Here is a 14,256-nt window from a genome sequence, read left to right on the forward strand (position 1 = left end):
ACAACCGAACATTGGAGGCCGATCAGAGGACCCAAGCCGATCAGAGACCCGTGGAGGAGTGGCTGTTCAACGGGATGGGCGCAGGAGCAAACCCTAACAGGAATCGACCGAGTTTCGGAGAGGCTAGGCAGGAGCAAGTGCAGATACGAAGATGGGGACTTAGCTTCGACGGCGATCCAAAGGGGATGCCCGTGGCGGAATTCATATTCCGGGTGGAGCATCTACAGACGTCGTACCAGGTACCGTGGGCGGAGGTGTTGAAAGCCTTTCACACATTGGTCAGTGGCCACGCAAGGGATTGGTACTGGATGCATGTTCGGACGGTAGGAATGCCGGACTGGCCGAATCTGAGAAATGGGCTCCAGCAGCAGTTTCAAGTTCGTCGGACAGAGTACGAGCTGGAGAAGTTGCAAGGCTCACGTATTGGGGTGTTTCACGCAAAGGATCTGAAGCAGTGGCCCGGCTATCTCAGTCGATGGAACCAGAGACTCTCAATCTCAGGGTGTGGGCGATGGCCTACGTTTGGGGCCCCTTAATTGAAAAAGCCCGCCTGCTTGGCACTCCCGTTTCGGCGGAGTAATCCTGGAAACGGTAGTGTGGTGTTATGGGCGGTTTTGGACAGAGCCGATAGGTATCAGGGCTGGAGAAGAAAGAGACAGCGGCATCTATAGTGGATCCTGGGAAGCAGTGGCAGAGTTGCGTAGGAGAAAAGGAAACGGGGCGAGGAGGAAGAAAAGGGAAGAGTTTCCGGTGGAGAATAGTGGAGGCCGCACGTGCCCTGAAAGAAAAAAAGGAAACAAAATCGGTGATCGTTGAGACGACGATCCCACCAAGACATCAGCGGCAGGCATCAACATCAGCAGAAGCGGCGGACATCGGCAGCAGCATCCCGGTACTGGCCAGGCCGGAAAACTGATGCGAGAACCGTCAGCGGAGCACCGGCACCAAGGAACCGTCAGCGGAGCACCGACTGGAGACACGTTTCTGTCCCCACACACCAGCCCCCCCCCGGGGAAAGAATCCGGACTTCAAAGCAGAAATACACACACACGATTCACACACACCCACCTTCATCCACCCACATCACACACAACCCACGCATGTATACCCTCATTCATAACACATCACATAACATCACCACATTTCGCACATCTACACCCGTCCGACCCACAATTAAACAATATATCACGATCATATAAAAAAACACCACGATCAAACGTAAACATCAGCAAGCATCAGGAAGCAACAACTTCTATCAAAGGGGGCTGCCAATTCGGCCGAAATAGGGTTTATTTTGTTGTTAGTATTTTTGTGTTAGTATTTGTTTCCTTTATATAAACCTAGATTATTAATTAATAATGTTCAAGTTAAATAAGAAAATATAATGGATATAAAAATGAAAATTTGAAAAGAGTCATGAGTGAATAGAAAACGGTAGTTGGGTGGGACGAGAGCGAGAAGAAGAGCGGGACCCTGAATATGAAAAGGGAGCGGATTCAAAAGGTGGCGCTCAAGGAAGGGTGGGACCCTGCTAGGGATAACGAAACCAACTATCCCCGCTGACGAAAGTGCCAACGAAAAACAAGTCTGTCCTATAAATTAGATTTGTTTTTTTTGTATGTTTTTTTTTTGTTTTTTGTTTTGTTCAATCCGTCCCCTGGCTTATCGGGTCGGAAGCACCCCTGACTTCCCCGTGAGCTAGCTGGGAACGATAGGCCAGGGTGGCAAAGAGGCGGATCATAACAAGATGAATCAATTTTCTAGAAGATTAGCTAGCTTTAAATGCTTAATTTAATTTTATTGTGCCTAAAATAAGGTTTGAGCAAAGAAGGTCAGAAATAAAACGTAATGAAATGGACAGTGTTGCGATGAAAAATCCCTCCAGGCTTGCGAAAAAATATCGGTATTTTTGTGCGATAAGCGCAACTTATCGGCGCTTTTTTTTTAAATAACAATGTTATAAAGCTAAACAAAATGTTTTTACATTTTATTTCTGTTGATTTTGATTTTGATTTTATGACTATAATTATTTCGACCTTGTTATATACATAGTAAATCAGCAACTGCATTTATTAATTTCGGCATCGCAGCATTCAGAAGCCGGATAGGCGTCGAGGCAACAGGCCGGATTGTAGACGAAACAGTCGGTGGTCTGGTGAACTTCCTCTGTACCTTTTTTTTTATTGAATCAATTCTCCTTCGCCTCCTTTGCTTCTTATTTCTCTCTTGCTATTTCTTTTTTATCTTTATTTTATTCAACAAAATATTCCATTTTTTTATTAAAATTCTATAAACATTTATAATCTGCACCGAGCCAACACTAGCTGACGGTACAGACGAGGGCGAACTGACGAAGTAGACGGTGGAAAACGGTCTGGAAAAAATAGAATGGAATATTGACCGTACTTTCTACCCATTCCCAGGTTGTAGATATCGTGCACTTCGTAGTTTTCATTTTGGAGCTGTTTTAGCACAATAACCTTTTTTCACCTAGTGGTGATAGCTTTTTCCACGAACGCAGGTGTCTTATTTGGGATTGCTTCTGACATCTGTCAAAAGTTAAATAGAGTTGTGTGTCAATCTTTTTGCACGTGTGACTTTTCTTGTGAAACGTATATACACGTTCCGCCGACCCACCTTCTCATCGTACTGAGCTAATCATTACAACAAAATTTTAGTTGCTTTACTTCGCATCGCATCCACATCTCGCATCATGTCTTTCCATTTTGATCAAGTTTTATATTCATATAAAGCAATGCAAAATCAGCAATATGATAATAAAGATATAAAAGGGTCATTCGTTATATAGAGCGGCTATACCACGATGCATAGTTTTGGCAATTGCGGTCAGCGTACTTTTGGGCGCACAGATTAGAAAGAAGAAGGATAGATTCGAATCTGGCGGGCTAGGCCGATAGATCGACCATGGTTGCAAGTGTGTACACACAATTTTTGTACAAACACATTATATAGATAATCTCTTACGTTTTATTTGTTTGACCTTTGGGAAAAATCAAATAAAAGCAAGTATTTAAAATAAACCAGTCGAGTAGAAATCTGATTCATTAGTCGGATAAAATTATGTGGGCAGGCCTGAGGGTTCTATTTAGCTAGTAATATTCGCCAGAATATCAAAAATACGTCGGTATATTTTGAAAATAATACCGTATATTTCAGTATTTATTTGAATCGGTAATAACCGGTTGACAACAATGAGTCCCATTCCATACTTTTAAATTATGTTCTTAAATTACTATATTTGGACATCGACTTAGGGTGAATATTACCAATTATTGGGGAATATTAACACGACGCATCCTGACATTCTGTCGCAGCCGTTTCCTGCCATAATTTTCATTGACGGAAAGCAATAATCGCGTTCCATGTTGCGGAAAAATGCAAGCAACAATGCATACCCTAGGAAAGGATATTATAGAATTGAGAAAATGTTTGTCATCCCAGGCAAAAATTTAGTCTCTGCTGCAAAAGCAAGTATTTAGAGTAAGCCAGTTAGTAAAAAATTGATTCATAAATCGTATAAAATTATGTGGGTAGGGCTGAGAGATATAGATAGCTATTAATATTCCACGGAATATCAAAAACGAGGAATATGGATTATAGAGCTTGAGTTCGTCAGTATATTTACGGTATATTTTGAAAATGCGGTATATTTTGGTATATTTCTGAGGGTCAGGCCATATATCCGCGGGCGGATGGGCGTCCAAGAAAAAACAAACATTTGGCACTTAGAAGTATGCTTTAAGCTGAGAAACAAATAAAACAAGCGACAATGCGACGCTCAATCAGCGAAACAGAACATTCCGAATCGGACCTGTCCTCCGGCGCCACAACGGAGAGCAATTCCAGCGATTACGAGCATTTGGATAGACACCACAGCAGCAGGGTCCACGACTCCACCACCGCCAAGCGAGACAATGTCATGCTGCCCAGGTGAGTCAAAGTGCAAAGTTCCCAGTTGAGTGTTAATGACGCTCTACTTAATCTTATCTTATCACCAATCCACTGGACGAACAGGCCCTGGGCGTCGAGTGGCGGTTGGATGTGCTTTCTGATGCCGCTGGCCTTGGCCTCGCGCTTTCTAAACGCTCCGACCTGCAAGGAGCAGGTCCATCTCCATCTGATGTTGACGGTGACAGCCGCTGGCATGTGCGTGGAGACACTCTGCTTCTTCGTGTACTTCTTTGCGGACACGAGCATACTGGCCAAATGCATCATCAGCCTACTGCCGGGAACATTCACCGCACTTGGTTTCGGCCTCTGCCTGGGCACTTCCGGTTGTTTGCTGTGTTCGCGGGGTTCCTGATGATAGCTGGCTACCAGCACTTTTACATCTGCATGATGCGTGGCTTCTCACGGTGCTTCACCTACGGCGAGGCCTCCATTCTATTCCAAGGTCTTATGCTGTTCGTGATAAGCGCCACTTACCGGCTCTACGAACTGTGCTCCGCGGACGCGGATGCCAAGACCTTTAGTGATTTTGACCGACTTAATCTTATAATGCTGGTGGGTTTAGGTGATCATTCATCCACATCTAATCCTGTCTAATCAGAATCAGAGCCCACTCTTTCACAGAATGCTTTGATGTGGCTGCTCATTCTCTGCGTGCTGGTGACCGCAGTTCCACGACTGCGTGGGCCTATTCCTTTCTACCTGTTGCTGGGCCTCCTCGTAGTGGCAGTCACCTGTGCCCCCGTCACCAGTCCTCTGCCTATTGTGGCTCTGCTCCAGTTCATCTTCAGGAACCCTAAGCGACTGCAAATTATAGGCTTCTACCTGGTGCTCGTTCTATTGACCGGCGCCACCATCACCTGGCAACTGCGGCACACCGTTCAAGCCAACACCCGAATCCGTAAGATATTCCACCTGTTGATAGTGCTTGTCTTCGTTCCAGGAGTGCTCTTTCAGTGCACTCTACTGTACTTAGCCACGGGCATAGCGCTGGCGGCATTTGTGGTCCTGGAGCTGATGCGACTGCTAGAGATTCCTCCATTTTCGGACAGGCTGACCGACGCTTTCCACTCGTTCCGGGATGAAAAGGACGCTGGGGTTCTGGCGCTGACCCCGTTCTGCCTGCTTATTGGATGCTCCATGCCCCTATGGCTGACTCCTTGCCCCTGCTCCGGAAAAGATACTTTGATCCTGCTCTCGGGCATCCTGGCAGTGGGCGTGGGCGACACCGCGGCCAGTGTGGTGGGCTCCAAGATGGGACGCAACATGTGGGGAAGTGAGTAGTGACAGGAGAACACTCCCATTGAACTGCTGACTAATACAACGTTTTCAACTCTTGCAGATTCCTCACGTTCCCTGGAAGGCACTATCGCCTTCGTGATGTCCATCCTTCTGTCCGTCTGGTTGCTGGAGGCGACCGGTCTGCTGGCCATGACACAGGCCAAGTGGTTTGCAACCATTTTCGCAGCCATCAACTCAGCCATGGTGGAGGCGTTTACCGACCAAGTGGACAATCTGGTGCTGCCCCTAGTCTTTTATATACTCGTTGGCCTGGCCTGATTCTGATCTCCTTGTGAGTGCATATACATATACATGCATATTGACCAACACTAATTATGGGACTGTACTTTTATTTACGGTCCATAGGATCTATAACAAATTATCTAGGTATCAATGCATATATGTATACTTACATACATATGTACATATGTGTATTTACAAACATAGTTTCTGCACATAGGCATAAATATTGAATTATTTCTGCTGCTGTACAAAATTTTGAAATTGTATAATGTATTCCTGAACTTGTTGTATCACATTTCGAATGGGACTGATCTTTCCCGAGAATCGTTCCACTTTTGGGATTTTGCGGCTACACGTTTTGCGCACGTTCCACACTTAACTTACGACTAAAAACATATTAAGGTATGGTATTCATTCAGCTCCTGCTTCTGCCTTAGGACCTGGACCCGGGTGCAGGGCAAGACACCTAGACTGGAAAATGAATGACATGCTGGACTGCATTTAAAGGAACATTATGACAAGAACAAAACACTGGTTGCGGCCATCCAATGCGTACGAACTCCACCCGACTACGTCTGGGAGCTCTGTCCATTGTACCCATCGGTGGCCCTGTCTTAAAGCGGCTCCTGCGTGAAGTAATCGTGCTCTAGGCAATCCAGGGCCGAGGGGCGCATGTTTATGTCGTACGACAGCATTTGCTGGATGAAGGACATGGAGGAGGGCATAGATTAGTATGTTTATCCAGACGGAGAGAGCAACACACAAAGGTACATTCAACAGGTCATCGGAGAACTCGCACAGGTTGGGGCAAAAGTCACGTGGCCGCTTGGGAAGGCGGTGAGGGAAATGCTCCCGTGCCACAGAGATGGTTTTGGGCCATTGCTGATCTGTGGGTCGGCCCGTCAGCCTACAGGGGAGAGATGGAAACAACAGAGATTTAGATATAAACTTGATACACATTTAATTCGATACATACTCGAATATACGATCCAGCTGGTTCTTCTCTGATGTGCCCGGGAACAGAGCCTTCCGGTTGAACATCTCAAAGATTATGCAGGCGGCACTCCAGAGATCCACGGAACTGTTGTAGGGCTGGATAAGAAGTACCTCGGGAGCGCGATACCACAGCGTAACAACCACTGATGTCAGCTTCATTTCGGAGTTGTATGTTTTGGCCAGACCAAAATCGGCAATCTTCAGATGGCCCTGAGCGGAAACTAGCAGATTCTGCGGTTCCAGATCGCGGTGGATGATGCGATGCGAGTGCAGAAAGTCCACGCCGGTCAGGAGCTCCCGCGACAGATGCTGCCAGATGGGATCGTTTGGTTACACAGTTTGACTAATGGAGGTATTATGCGTAATCACCTGGATTGTGGTGGGGGACATGCCTGATTTGGGCAGGCGTTCGATGAGGTCAGACAAATCCTGCTCCAGGTGCTCAAAGACCAGAAGAATCATTAGTTGTCCGTCGCGCTCCAGAAACTGGCATACTTCGAACAGTCTGCAAGAAGAGGGGAAATCAGATATGAACTTTTTATACCCGATACTCAAAATGAGTATTGAGGTATATTAGATTTGTGGTAAAAGTGGATGTGTGTAACGTCCAGAAGGAATCGTTTCCGACCCCACAAAGTATATATATTCTTGATCAGCATCAATAGCCGAGTCGATTGAGCCATGTCTGTCTGTCCGTCTGTCCGTCCGTCCGTCTGTCCGTCTGTCCGTCCGTCTGTCCGTCTGTCCGTCCGTCCGTCTGTCCGTCCGTCCGTCTGTCCGTCCCCTTCAGCGCCTAGTGCTCAAAGACTATAAGAGGTAGAGCAACGATGTTTTGGATCCAGACTTCTGTGATATGTCACTGCTACAAGAATATTTCAAAACTTTGCCCCGCCCACTTCCGCCCCCACAAAGAGCGAAAATCTGTGGCATCCACAATATTGAAGATACGAAAAAACTAAAAACGCAGAATCATAGATAAGGACCATATCTATCAGATTCCTGAATCTGGATCAGATCGGATCATTTTTATAGCCAATAGGAACAAATCAATTTGCAGTGGCTACGCATCGCCCGACGTCACGCTCAGACTGATTTTCTGTCTCTCTCGCACGCACTCTTTGTCGTGTCGTTTAATATTAGCGGCGTCTGCCGGAGGAGAGCCATACTGACTTAGTATCGGGTATAAATGTAGAGTTGCGGTGTCCGCAGCAACTCACAACGTTCCCCCTCGTTTTGTGTTGCTAACCCTAGACACCGTTAGATCTCTGTAGAACAGGCAATAATCCCATTCTCTTGTGTCCTCCCGCTACTCAGGGTGAACTGGAGCAACAACTGCTGCAAGCGAATCCCATACTGGAGGCCTTTGGCAATGCCAAAACCGTCAAGAACGATAATTCATCGCGTTTCGTAAGTCACAACCACACACGTTTCGATAGAGACTCTTCCAGTAATCCTTGTATTTGTGATCCTTTTTATGCAGGGCAAATTCATACGGATCAATTTCGATGCCTCTGGTTTCATTTCGGGCGCCAACATCGAGACGTATCTGCTGGAGAAGTCGCGGGCCATCCGCCAAGCCAAGGACGAACGTACATTCCACATCTTCTATCAGTTGCTGGCGGGCGCCTCGCCGGAGCAGCGCGAGAAGTTCATAGTCGATGATGTCAAGTCGTATGCATTCCTGTCGAACGGCAGCCTGCCAGTGCCCGGTGTGGATGACTATGCCGAGTTCCAGGCCACCGTCAAGTCGATGAACATCATGGGCATGACCTCGGAGGACTTCAACTCGATATTCCGTATCGTGAGCGCCGTCCTGCTGTTCGGAAGCATGAAGTTCCGGCAGGAGCGCAACAACGACCAGGCCACGCTACCCGATAACACAGTGGCCCAGAAGATTGCCCATTTGCTCGGCCTGAGTGTGACGGACATGTCGCGGGCCTTCCTCACGCCGCGCATCAAGGTGGGCCGCGACTTTGTCACCAAGGCCCAGACCAAGGAGCAGGTGGAGTTCGCTGTGGAGGCCATTGCCAAGGCCTGCTACGAGCGGATGTTCAAGTGGCTGGTGAATCGCATCAATCGGTCGCTGGACCGCACCAAGCGGCAGGGGGCCTCCTTCATCGGCATCCTCGACATGGCTGGCTTCGAGATTTTCGAGCTCAACTCGTTCGAGCAGCTGTGCATCAACTACACGAACGAGAAGCTGCAGCAGCTCTTTAACCACACCATGTTCATTCTGGAGCAGGAGGAGTACCAGCGCGAGGGCATCGAGTGGAAGTTCATTGATTTTGGGCTCGATCTGCAGCCCACCATTGACCTGATCGACAAACCGGGCGGCATCATGGCCCTGCTCGACGAGGAGTGCTGGTTCCCCAAGGCCACCGACAAGACATTTGTCGACAAGCTCGTCTCGGCCCACTCGATGCATCCGAAGTTCATGAAGACCGACTTCCGGGGCGTGGCCGATTTTGCCATCGTACACTATGCCGGACGGGTGAACTACTCGGCGACCAAGTGGCTGATGAAGAACATGGATCCGCTGAACGAGAACATTGTGTCGCTGCTGCAGGGCTCGCAGGATCCGTTTGTGTTGAACATCTGGAAGGATGCGGAGATCGTTGGCATGGCACAGCAGGCCCTGACCGACACCCAGTTCGGGGCACGCACCCGCAAGGGCATGTTCCGCACCGTGTCCCACTTATACAAGGAGCAGCTGACGAAGCTGATGGACACGCTGCGCAACACGAATCCCAATTTTGTGCGCTGTATCATACCGAACCACGAGAAGCGGGCCGGCAAGATCGATGCCCCCCTGGTGCTCGACCAGTTGCGTTGCAACGGCGTCCTCGAGGGCATACGCATCTGCCGCCAAGGCTTCCCCAATCGCATACCCTTCCAGGAGTTCCGCCAGCGGTACGATCTGCTCACTCGGAACGTCATCGCCAAGGGCTTCATGGACGCCAAGAAGGCCTGCGAGAGGATGATCCAGGCGCTGGAACTCGACTCGAATCTGTATCGAGTCGGGCAGTCGAAGATCTTCTTCCGCGCGGGCGTCCTCGCCTATCTCGAGGAGGAGCGTGACTTCAAGATCTCCGACCTAATCGTGAACTTCCAGGCGTCCTGTCGCGGCTTCCTCGCCCGCCGCAAGTACCAGAAGCGGCTCCAGCAGCTGAATGCCATCCGGATCATTCAGTGCAACTGCGCCGCCTACCTCAAGCTCCGCAACTGGCAGTGGTGGCGCCTCTACACGAAGATCAAGCCCCTGCTGGAGGTCACCAAGCAGGAGGAGAAGCTCGTCCAGACGGAGGATGAGCTGAAGCAGGTGCGCGAGAAGCTCGACACGCTGGCCAAGAACACCCAGGAGTACGAGCGCAAGTACCAGCAGGCGCTTGTGGAGAAAACCACGCTCGCCGAACATCTGCAGGCCGAGATTGAGCTGTGCGCCGAGGCGGAGGAGTCGCGCTCGCGTCTGATGGCTCGCAAACAGGAGCTGGAGGACATGATGCTGGAGCTGGAGACGCGCGTCGAGGAGGAGGAGGAGCGTGTGTTGGCCCTGGGCGGTGAGAAGAAAAAGCTGGAGCTGCACATCCAGGACCTCGAGGAGCAGCTGGAGGAGGAAGAGGCCGCGCGCCAGAAGCTGCAGCTGGAGAAGGTCCAGTTGGACGGGAAGATCAAGAAGCACGAGGAGGATCTCGCCCTCACCGACGACCAAAACCAAAAGCTGCTCAAGGAGAAGAAGCTGCTCGAAGAGCGAGCCAACGATCTCTCCCAGACGCTCGCCGAGGAGGAGGAGAAGGCCAAGCACCTGGCCAAACTGAAGGCCAAGCACGAGGCCACCATCGCCGAGCTCGAGGAGCGCATGCACAAGCGCCAGGAGACGGACCGCACCAAGCGAAAGGTCGAAACCGAGGTGGCGGACCTTAGGAAGCAGCTGAACGAGCGACGCACCCAAGTGGAGGAGCTGCAGGCGCAGCTGTTGAAGTGCGAGGAGGAGCTCACCCAGACCATGATGCGCATTGACGAGGAGTCCGCCACCAAGGCCACCGCCCAGAAGGTCCAACGTGAACTCGAATCGCAGCTCGCCGAGATCCAGGAGGATCTCGAGGCCGAGAATGCGGCCCGCGCCAAGGCCGAGAAGGTGCGACGCGACCTCAGCGAGGAGCTCGAAGCACTCAAGAACGAGCTTCTCGACTCCCTGGACACCACGGCCGCCCAACAAGAGCTGCGCTCCAAGCGCGAACAGGAGCTGGCCACGCTGAAGAAGTCGCTGGAGGAAGAGGGTGTGAACCACGAGGGCGTCCTTGCCGACATGCGGCACAAGCACTCGCAGGAGCTGAACGGCATCAACGATCAGTTGGAGAACCTGCGCAAGGCCAAGTCCGTGCTGGAGAAGGCCAAGGGTACGCTGGAGGCGGAGAACGCCGATCTGGCCACCGAATTGCGCAGCGTCAACAGCTCCCGGCAGGAGAACGATCGACGACGCAAGCAGGCCGAATCCCAAATCGCAGAGCTTCAGGTGAGTGACGAAAGCAGAAGGCGGCCGAACGATCTCTATTCTAATTCTGTTTGCAGGTGAAATTGGCCGAGATCGAACGCGCACGATCGGAATTGCAGGAGAAGTGCACAAAGCTGCAGCAGGAGGCGGAGACTATCACCAATCAGCTGGAGGAGGCCGAGCTGAAGGCATCGGCAGCCGTCAAGTCGGCCAGCAATATGGAGTCGCAGCTGACGGAAGCGCAGCAGCAGCTGGAGGAGGAGACACGCCAGAAATTGGCCCTCAGCTCCAAGCTGCGCCAGATCGAGTCCGAGAAGGAGGCGCTGCAAGAGCAGCTCGAGGAGGATGAGGAGGCCAAGCGTAACTTTGAGCGCAAGCTGGCCGAGGTCACCGGCCAGATGAAGGAGATCAAGAAGAAGGCTGAGGAGGATGACGATCTGGCCAAGGAGCTGGAGGAGGGCAAGAAGCGGCTCAACAAGGAGATCGAGTTGTTGGAGCGACAGGTGAAGGAGCTGATTGCCCAGAACGATCGCCTGGACAAGAGCAAAAAGAAGATCCAATCGGAGCTGGAGGATGCCACCATCGAGCTGGAGACGCAACGCACGAAGGTAGGTCCCTGGCCCTCGTCATAGTTCCTTGAAGGACTGCCTTTGCTAATCCCCAATCCCTCATAGGTGCTCGAGTTGGAGAAGAAGCAGAAGAACTTCGACAAGACCCTTGCCGAGGAGAAAGCCATATCACAGCAGATCGCCCAGGAGCGCGACACTGCAGAGCGGGAGGCGCGCGAAAAGGAGACCAAGGTGCTGTCGGTGTCCCGCGAGCTGGACGAGGCCTTCGACAAGATCGAAGATCTCGAGAACAAGCGCAAGACACTCCAGAACGAGCTAGACGACCTGGCCAACTCCCAAGGCACCGCCGACAAGAACGTCCACGAGCTTGAGAAGGCAAAGCGCGCCCTGGAGTCGCAGCTGGCCGAGCTGAAAGCACAAAACGAGGAGCTCGAGGACGACCTCCAGCTGACGGAGGATGCCAAGCTGCGTCTCGAGGTCAATATGCAGGCCCTGCGCTCCCAGTTTGAGCGCGACCTGCTGGCCAAGGAGGAGGGGGCGGAGGAGAAGCGACGAGGACTGGTCAAGCAATTGCGCGATCTGGAAGCGGAGCTCGATGAGGAGCGCAAGCAGCGAACGGCCGCCGTGGCGTCGAAGAAGAAGCTGGAGGGCGACCTCAAAGAGATCGAGACCACGATGGAGATGCCTAACAAGGTGAAGGAGGATGCCCTGAAGCACGCCAAGAAGCTGCAAGCACAAGTCAAGGATGCGCTTCGCGATGCCGAGGAGGCCAAGGCGGCCAAGGAGGAGCTGCAGGCGCAGAGCAAGGAGGCCGAGCGCAAGGTCAAGGCCTTGGAGGCAGAAGTATTTCAGCTGACCGAGGATTTGGCCAGCTCGGAGCGGGCCCGACGGGCGGCCGAAACGGAGCGCGACGAGCTTGCCGAGGAGATTGCCAACAGTTCCATCAAGGGATCGCTGATGGTCGACGAAAAGCGGCGACTGGAGGCCCGCATTGCCACACTCGAGGAGGAGCTGGAGGAGGAGCAGTCGAATTCGGAGGTTCTGCTCGACCGAAGCCGCAAGGCGCAGCTGCAGATCGAGCAGCTGACCACCGAGCTAGCCAACGAGAAGTCCAACTCGCAGAAGAAGAAGAATGGACGTGCCCTGCTCGAGCGCCAGAACAAGGAGCTGAAGGCCAAGCTGGCCGAGATTAAGACGGCACAACGTACCAAGGTAAAGGCCACCATCGCCACGCTCGAGGCCAAAATCGCCAATCTGGAGGAGCAGCTGGAGAACGAGGGCAAGGAGCGACTGCTACAGCAGAAGGCCAACCGCAAGATGGACAAGAAGATCAAGGAGCTGACGATGAACATCGAAGACGAGCGGAGACATGTCGACCAGAACAAGGAGAAAATGGTAAGCAACCCGACCGTTCCTGACTGTGCGATGGTAATACTAAAGGATTCGTTTTGCTCCCACAGCTGAATAGCCGCATTAAATTGCTCAAGCGCATTCTGGACGAGACGGAGGAGGAACTGCAGAAGGAGAAGACACAGAAGCGCAAGTACCAGCGCGAGTGCGAGGATATGATTGAATCGCAGGAGGCCATGAACCGTGAGATCAACTCACTCAAAACTGAACTACGGTAGGTGCAGATCCCTGTTCGATCAAGGGTTTTGTGACGGAAGGGGGAAGTCTCTAGCGCTATGTCTCTCTTTCGCTCTCTTCCGGGATTCAGATTCTTCCTATATTGTTTTGACATTTTATTGTTTTGGTTTAAGCTCCATCCAAGTGGCCGAGACCGAAAAGGCCAAGGCCTATTCGCCCAAAAAGGATGCCGCACTCATTATAAATTGTGAGGGTCTGCATTAGGTTTCGAATCGTTTCGCTTCTTTCTCGTAGGCGCTGTAAGTGCTGCTGGCCAAGATCCATAGTCAGATCCTCAGACCCAGTGAATGTGAACCAGAATCCACTCCAAACCAAAGAAAACCTAGCAACCACACCTCTGTGTACTTCTCTCTGCATGTTAGGAACACACCATCCAGCAAAATCATCCAACAGTGCGAACTAATGCCGTTCAAACTCCTATTTTAAATAGAACTTAGTTCGTGCAACTCCAACCTCTGTTCTGTTATTTTTGTATTCCCCCATGCACTGCACGTCTACCCAGAACCATCCTCTACTATATATTGTAAACCCTGCAACTTGTATGTCTCCCTTTTCTTTAGACGCACCGGCGGCATGGGCCTCAGCTCCAGCCGGCTCACGGGCACACCTTCATCGAAGCGCGGAGGAGGCGGTGGTGGGGGCGGCGGCGGCGGTGACGACAGCTCATCGGTGCAGGATGAATCATTAGATGGCGAGGATTTGGGCAATTGACGCGTTAATTATTAGGTCAAGATCGAGAATAGGACGGAGAAGAGATGAGCAAAATAAACGATTATATTTAATGTTTCTTTTATATAATTTCTCTGTTATTTTTTATATAAACTATTATACATACTTAAATTAAAAACGTAAACCAACAAAACCAACATTTTATAACGACAAAAAACATAAACAATGAAACAAAAAAAGCAAAAACAAAAACAAAAACAATGTTGTCAAACACTCCAATTTCCCCCAATTTAAATTTATATAAAACAACCATTAAAACATAAGAAACTTTCCCTGCATCCCTCGATTGGCTGCCGATCGGAGCAAGCATCGAAAATTAACGAGAGGGAA

At 50.7% G+C, this 14,256-nt stretch overlaps 2 protein-coding genes and 1 pseudogene across 3 annotated transcripts; 2 read left to right on the forward strand and 1 right to left on the reverse strand.

The window, feature by feature from the left end:
- Nucleotides 1–3,687: 3,687 nt before the first annotated feature.
- Nucleotides 3,688–5,583, forward strand: LOC117191373 (annotated as a pseudogene).
- A 422-nt stretch (nt 5,584–6,005) lies between these two features.
- LOC117191617 (cyclin-dependent kinase 4-like) lies at nt 6,006–6,816 on the reverse strand (the record flags this gene model as incomplete). The annotated part of the gene is made up of 3 exons (XM_033396436.1): nt 6,006–6,191; nt 6,265–6,400; nt 6,470–6,816. Coding segments are annotated over 3 exons (567 nt in total), but the record flags the coding sequence as incomplete, so codon positions are not given.
- Nucleotides 6,817–6,820: 4 nt separating this feature from the next.
- Nucleotides 6,821–14,243, forward strand: LOC117191372 (myosin heavy chain, non-muscle-like). Of its 2 annotated transcripts, XM_033396261.1 has the most exons (8): nt 6,821–6,841; nt 7,804–7,896; nt 7,970–11,002; nt 11,059–11,589; nt 11,656–12,945; nt 13,011–13,174; nt 13,311–13,436; nt 13,758–13,850. In XM_033396261.1, exons 1-7 carry the CDS (start codon nt 6,836–6,838, stop codon nt 13,399–13,401), a joined length of 5,208 nt encoding a protein of 1,735 aa, XP_033252152.1. In that variant the 5' UTR covers nt 6,821–6,835; the 3' UTR covers nt 13,402–13,436; nt 13,758–13,850. The 2 variants fall into 2 exon arrangements, with proteins under 2 accessions (XP_033252152.1, XP_033252151.1); XM_033396260.1 differs by lacking the exon at nt 13,311–13,436 and having other exon boundaries at nt 13,758–14,243.
- Nucleotides 14,244–14,256: the final 13 nt, after the last annotated feature.

The sequence above is a fragment of the Drosophila miranda genome, assembly GCF_003369915.1.
Source record: "Drosophila miranda strain MSH22 chromosome Y unlocalized genomic scaffold, D.miranda_PacBio2.1 Contig_Y1_pilon, whole genome shotgun sequence".
Lineage (NCBI taxonomy): Eukaryota > Metazoa > Arthropoda > Insecta > Diptera > Drosophilidae > Drosophila > Drosophila miranda.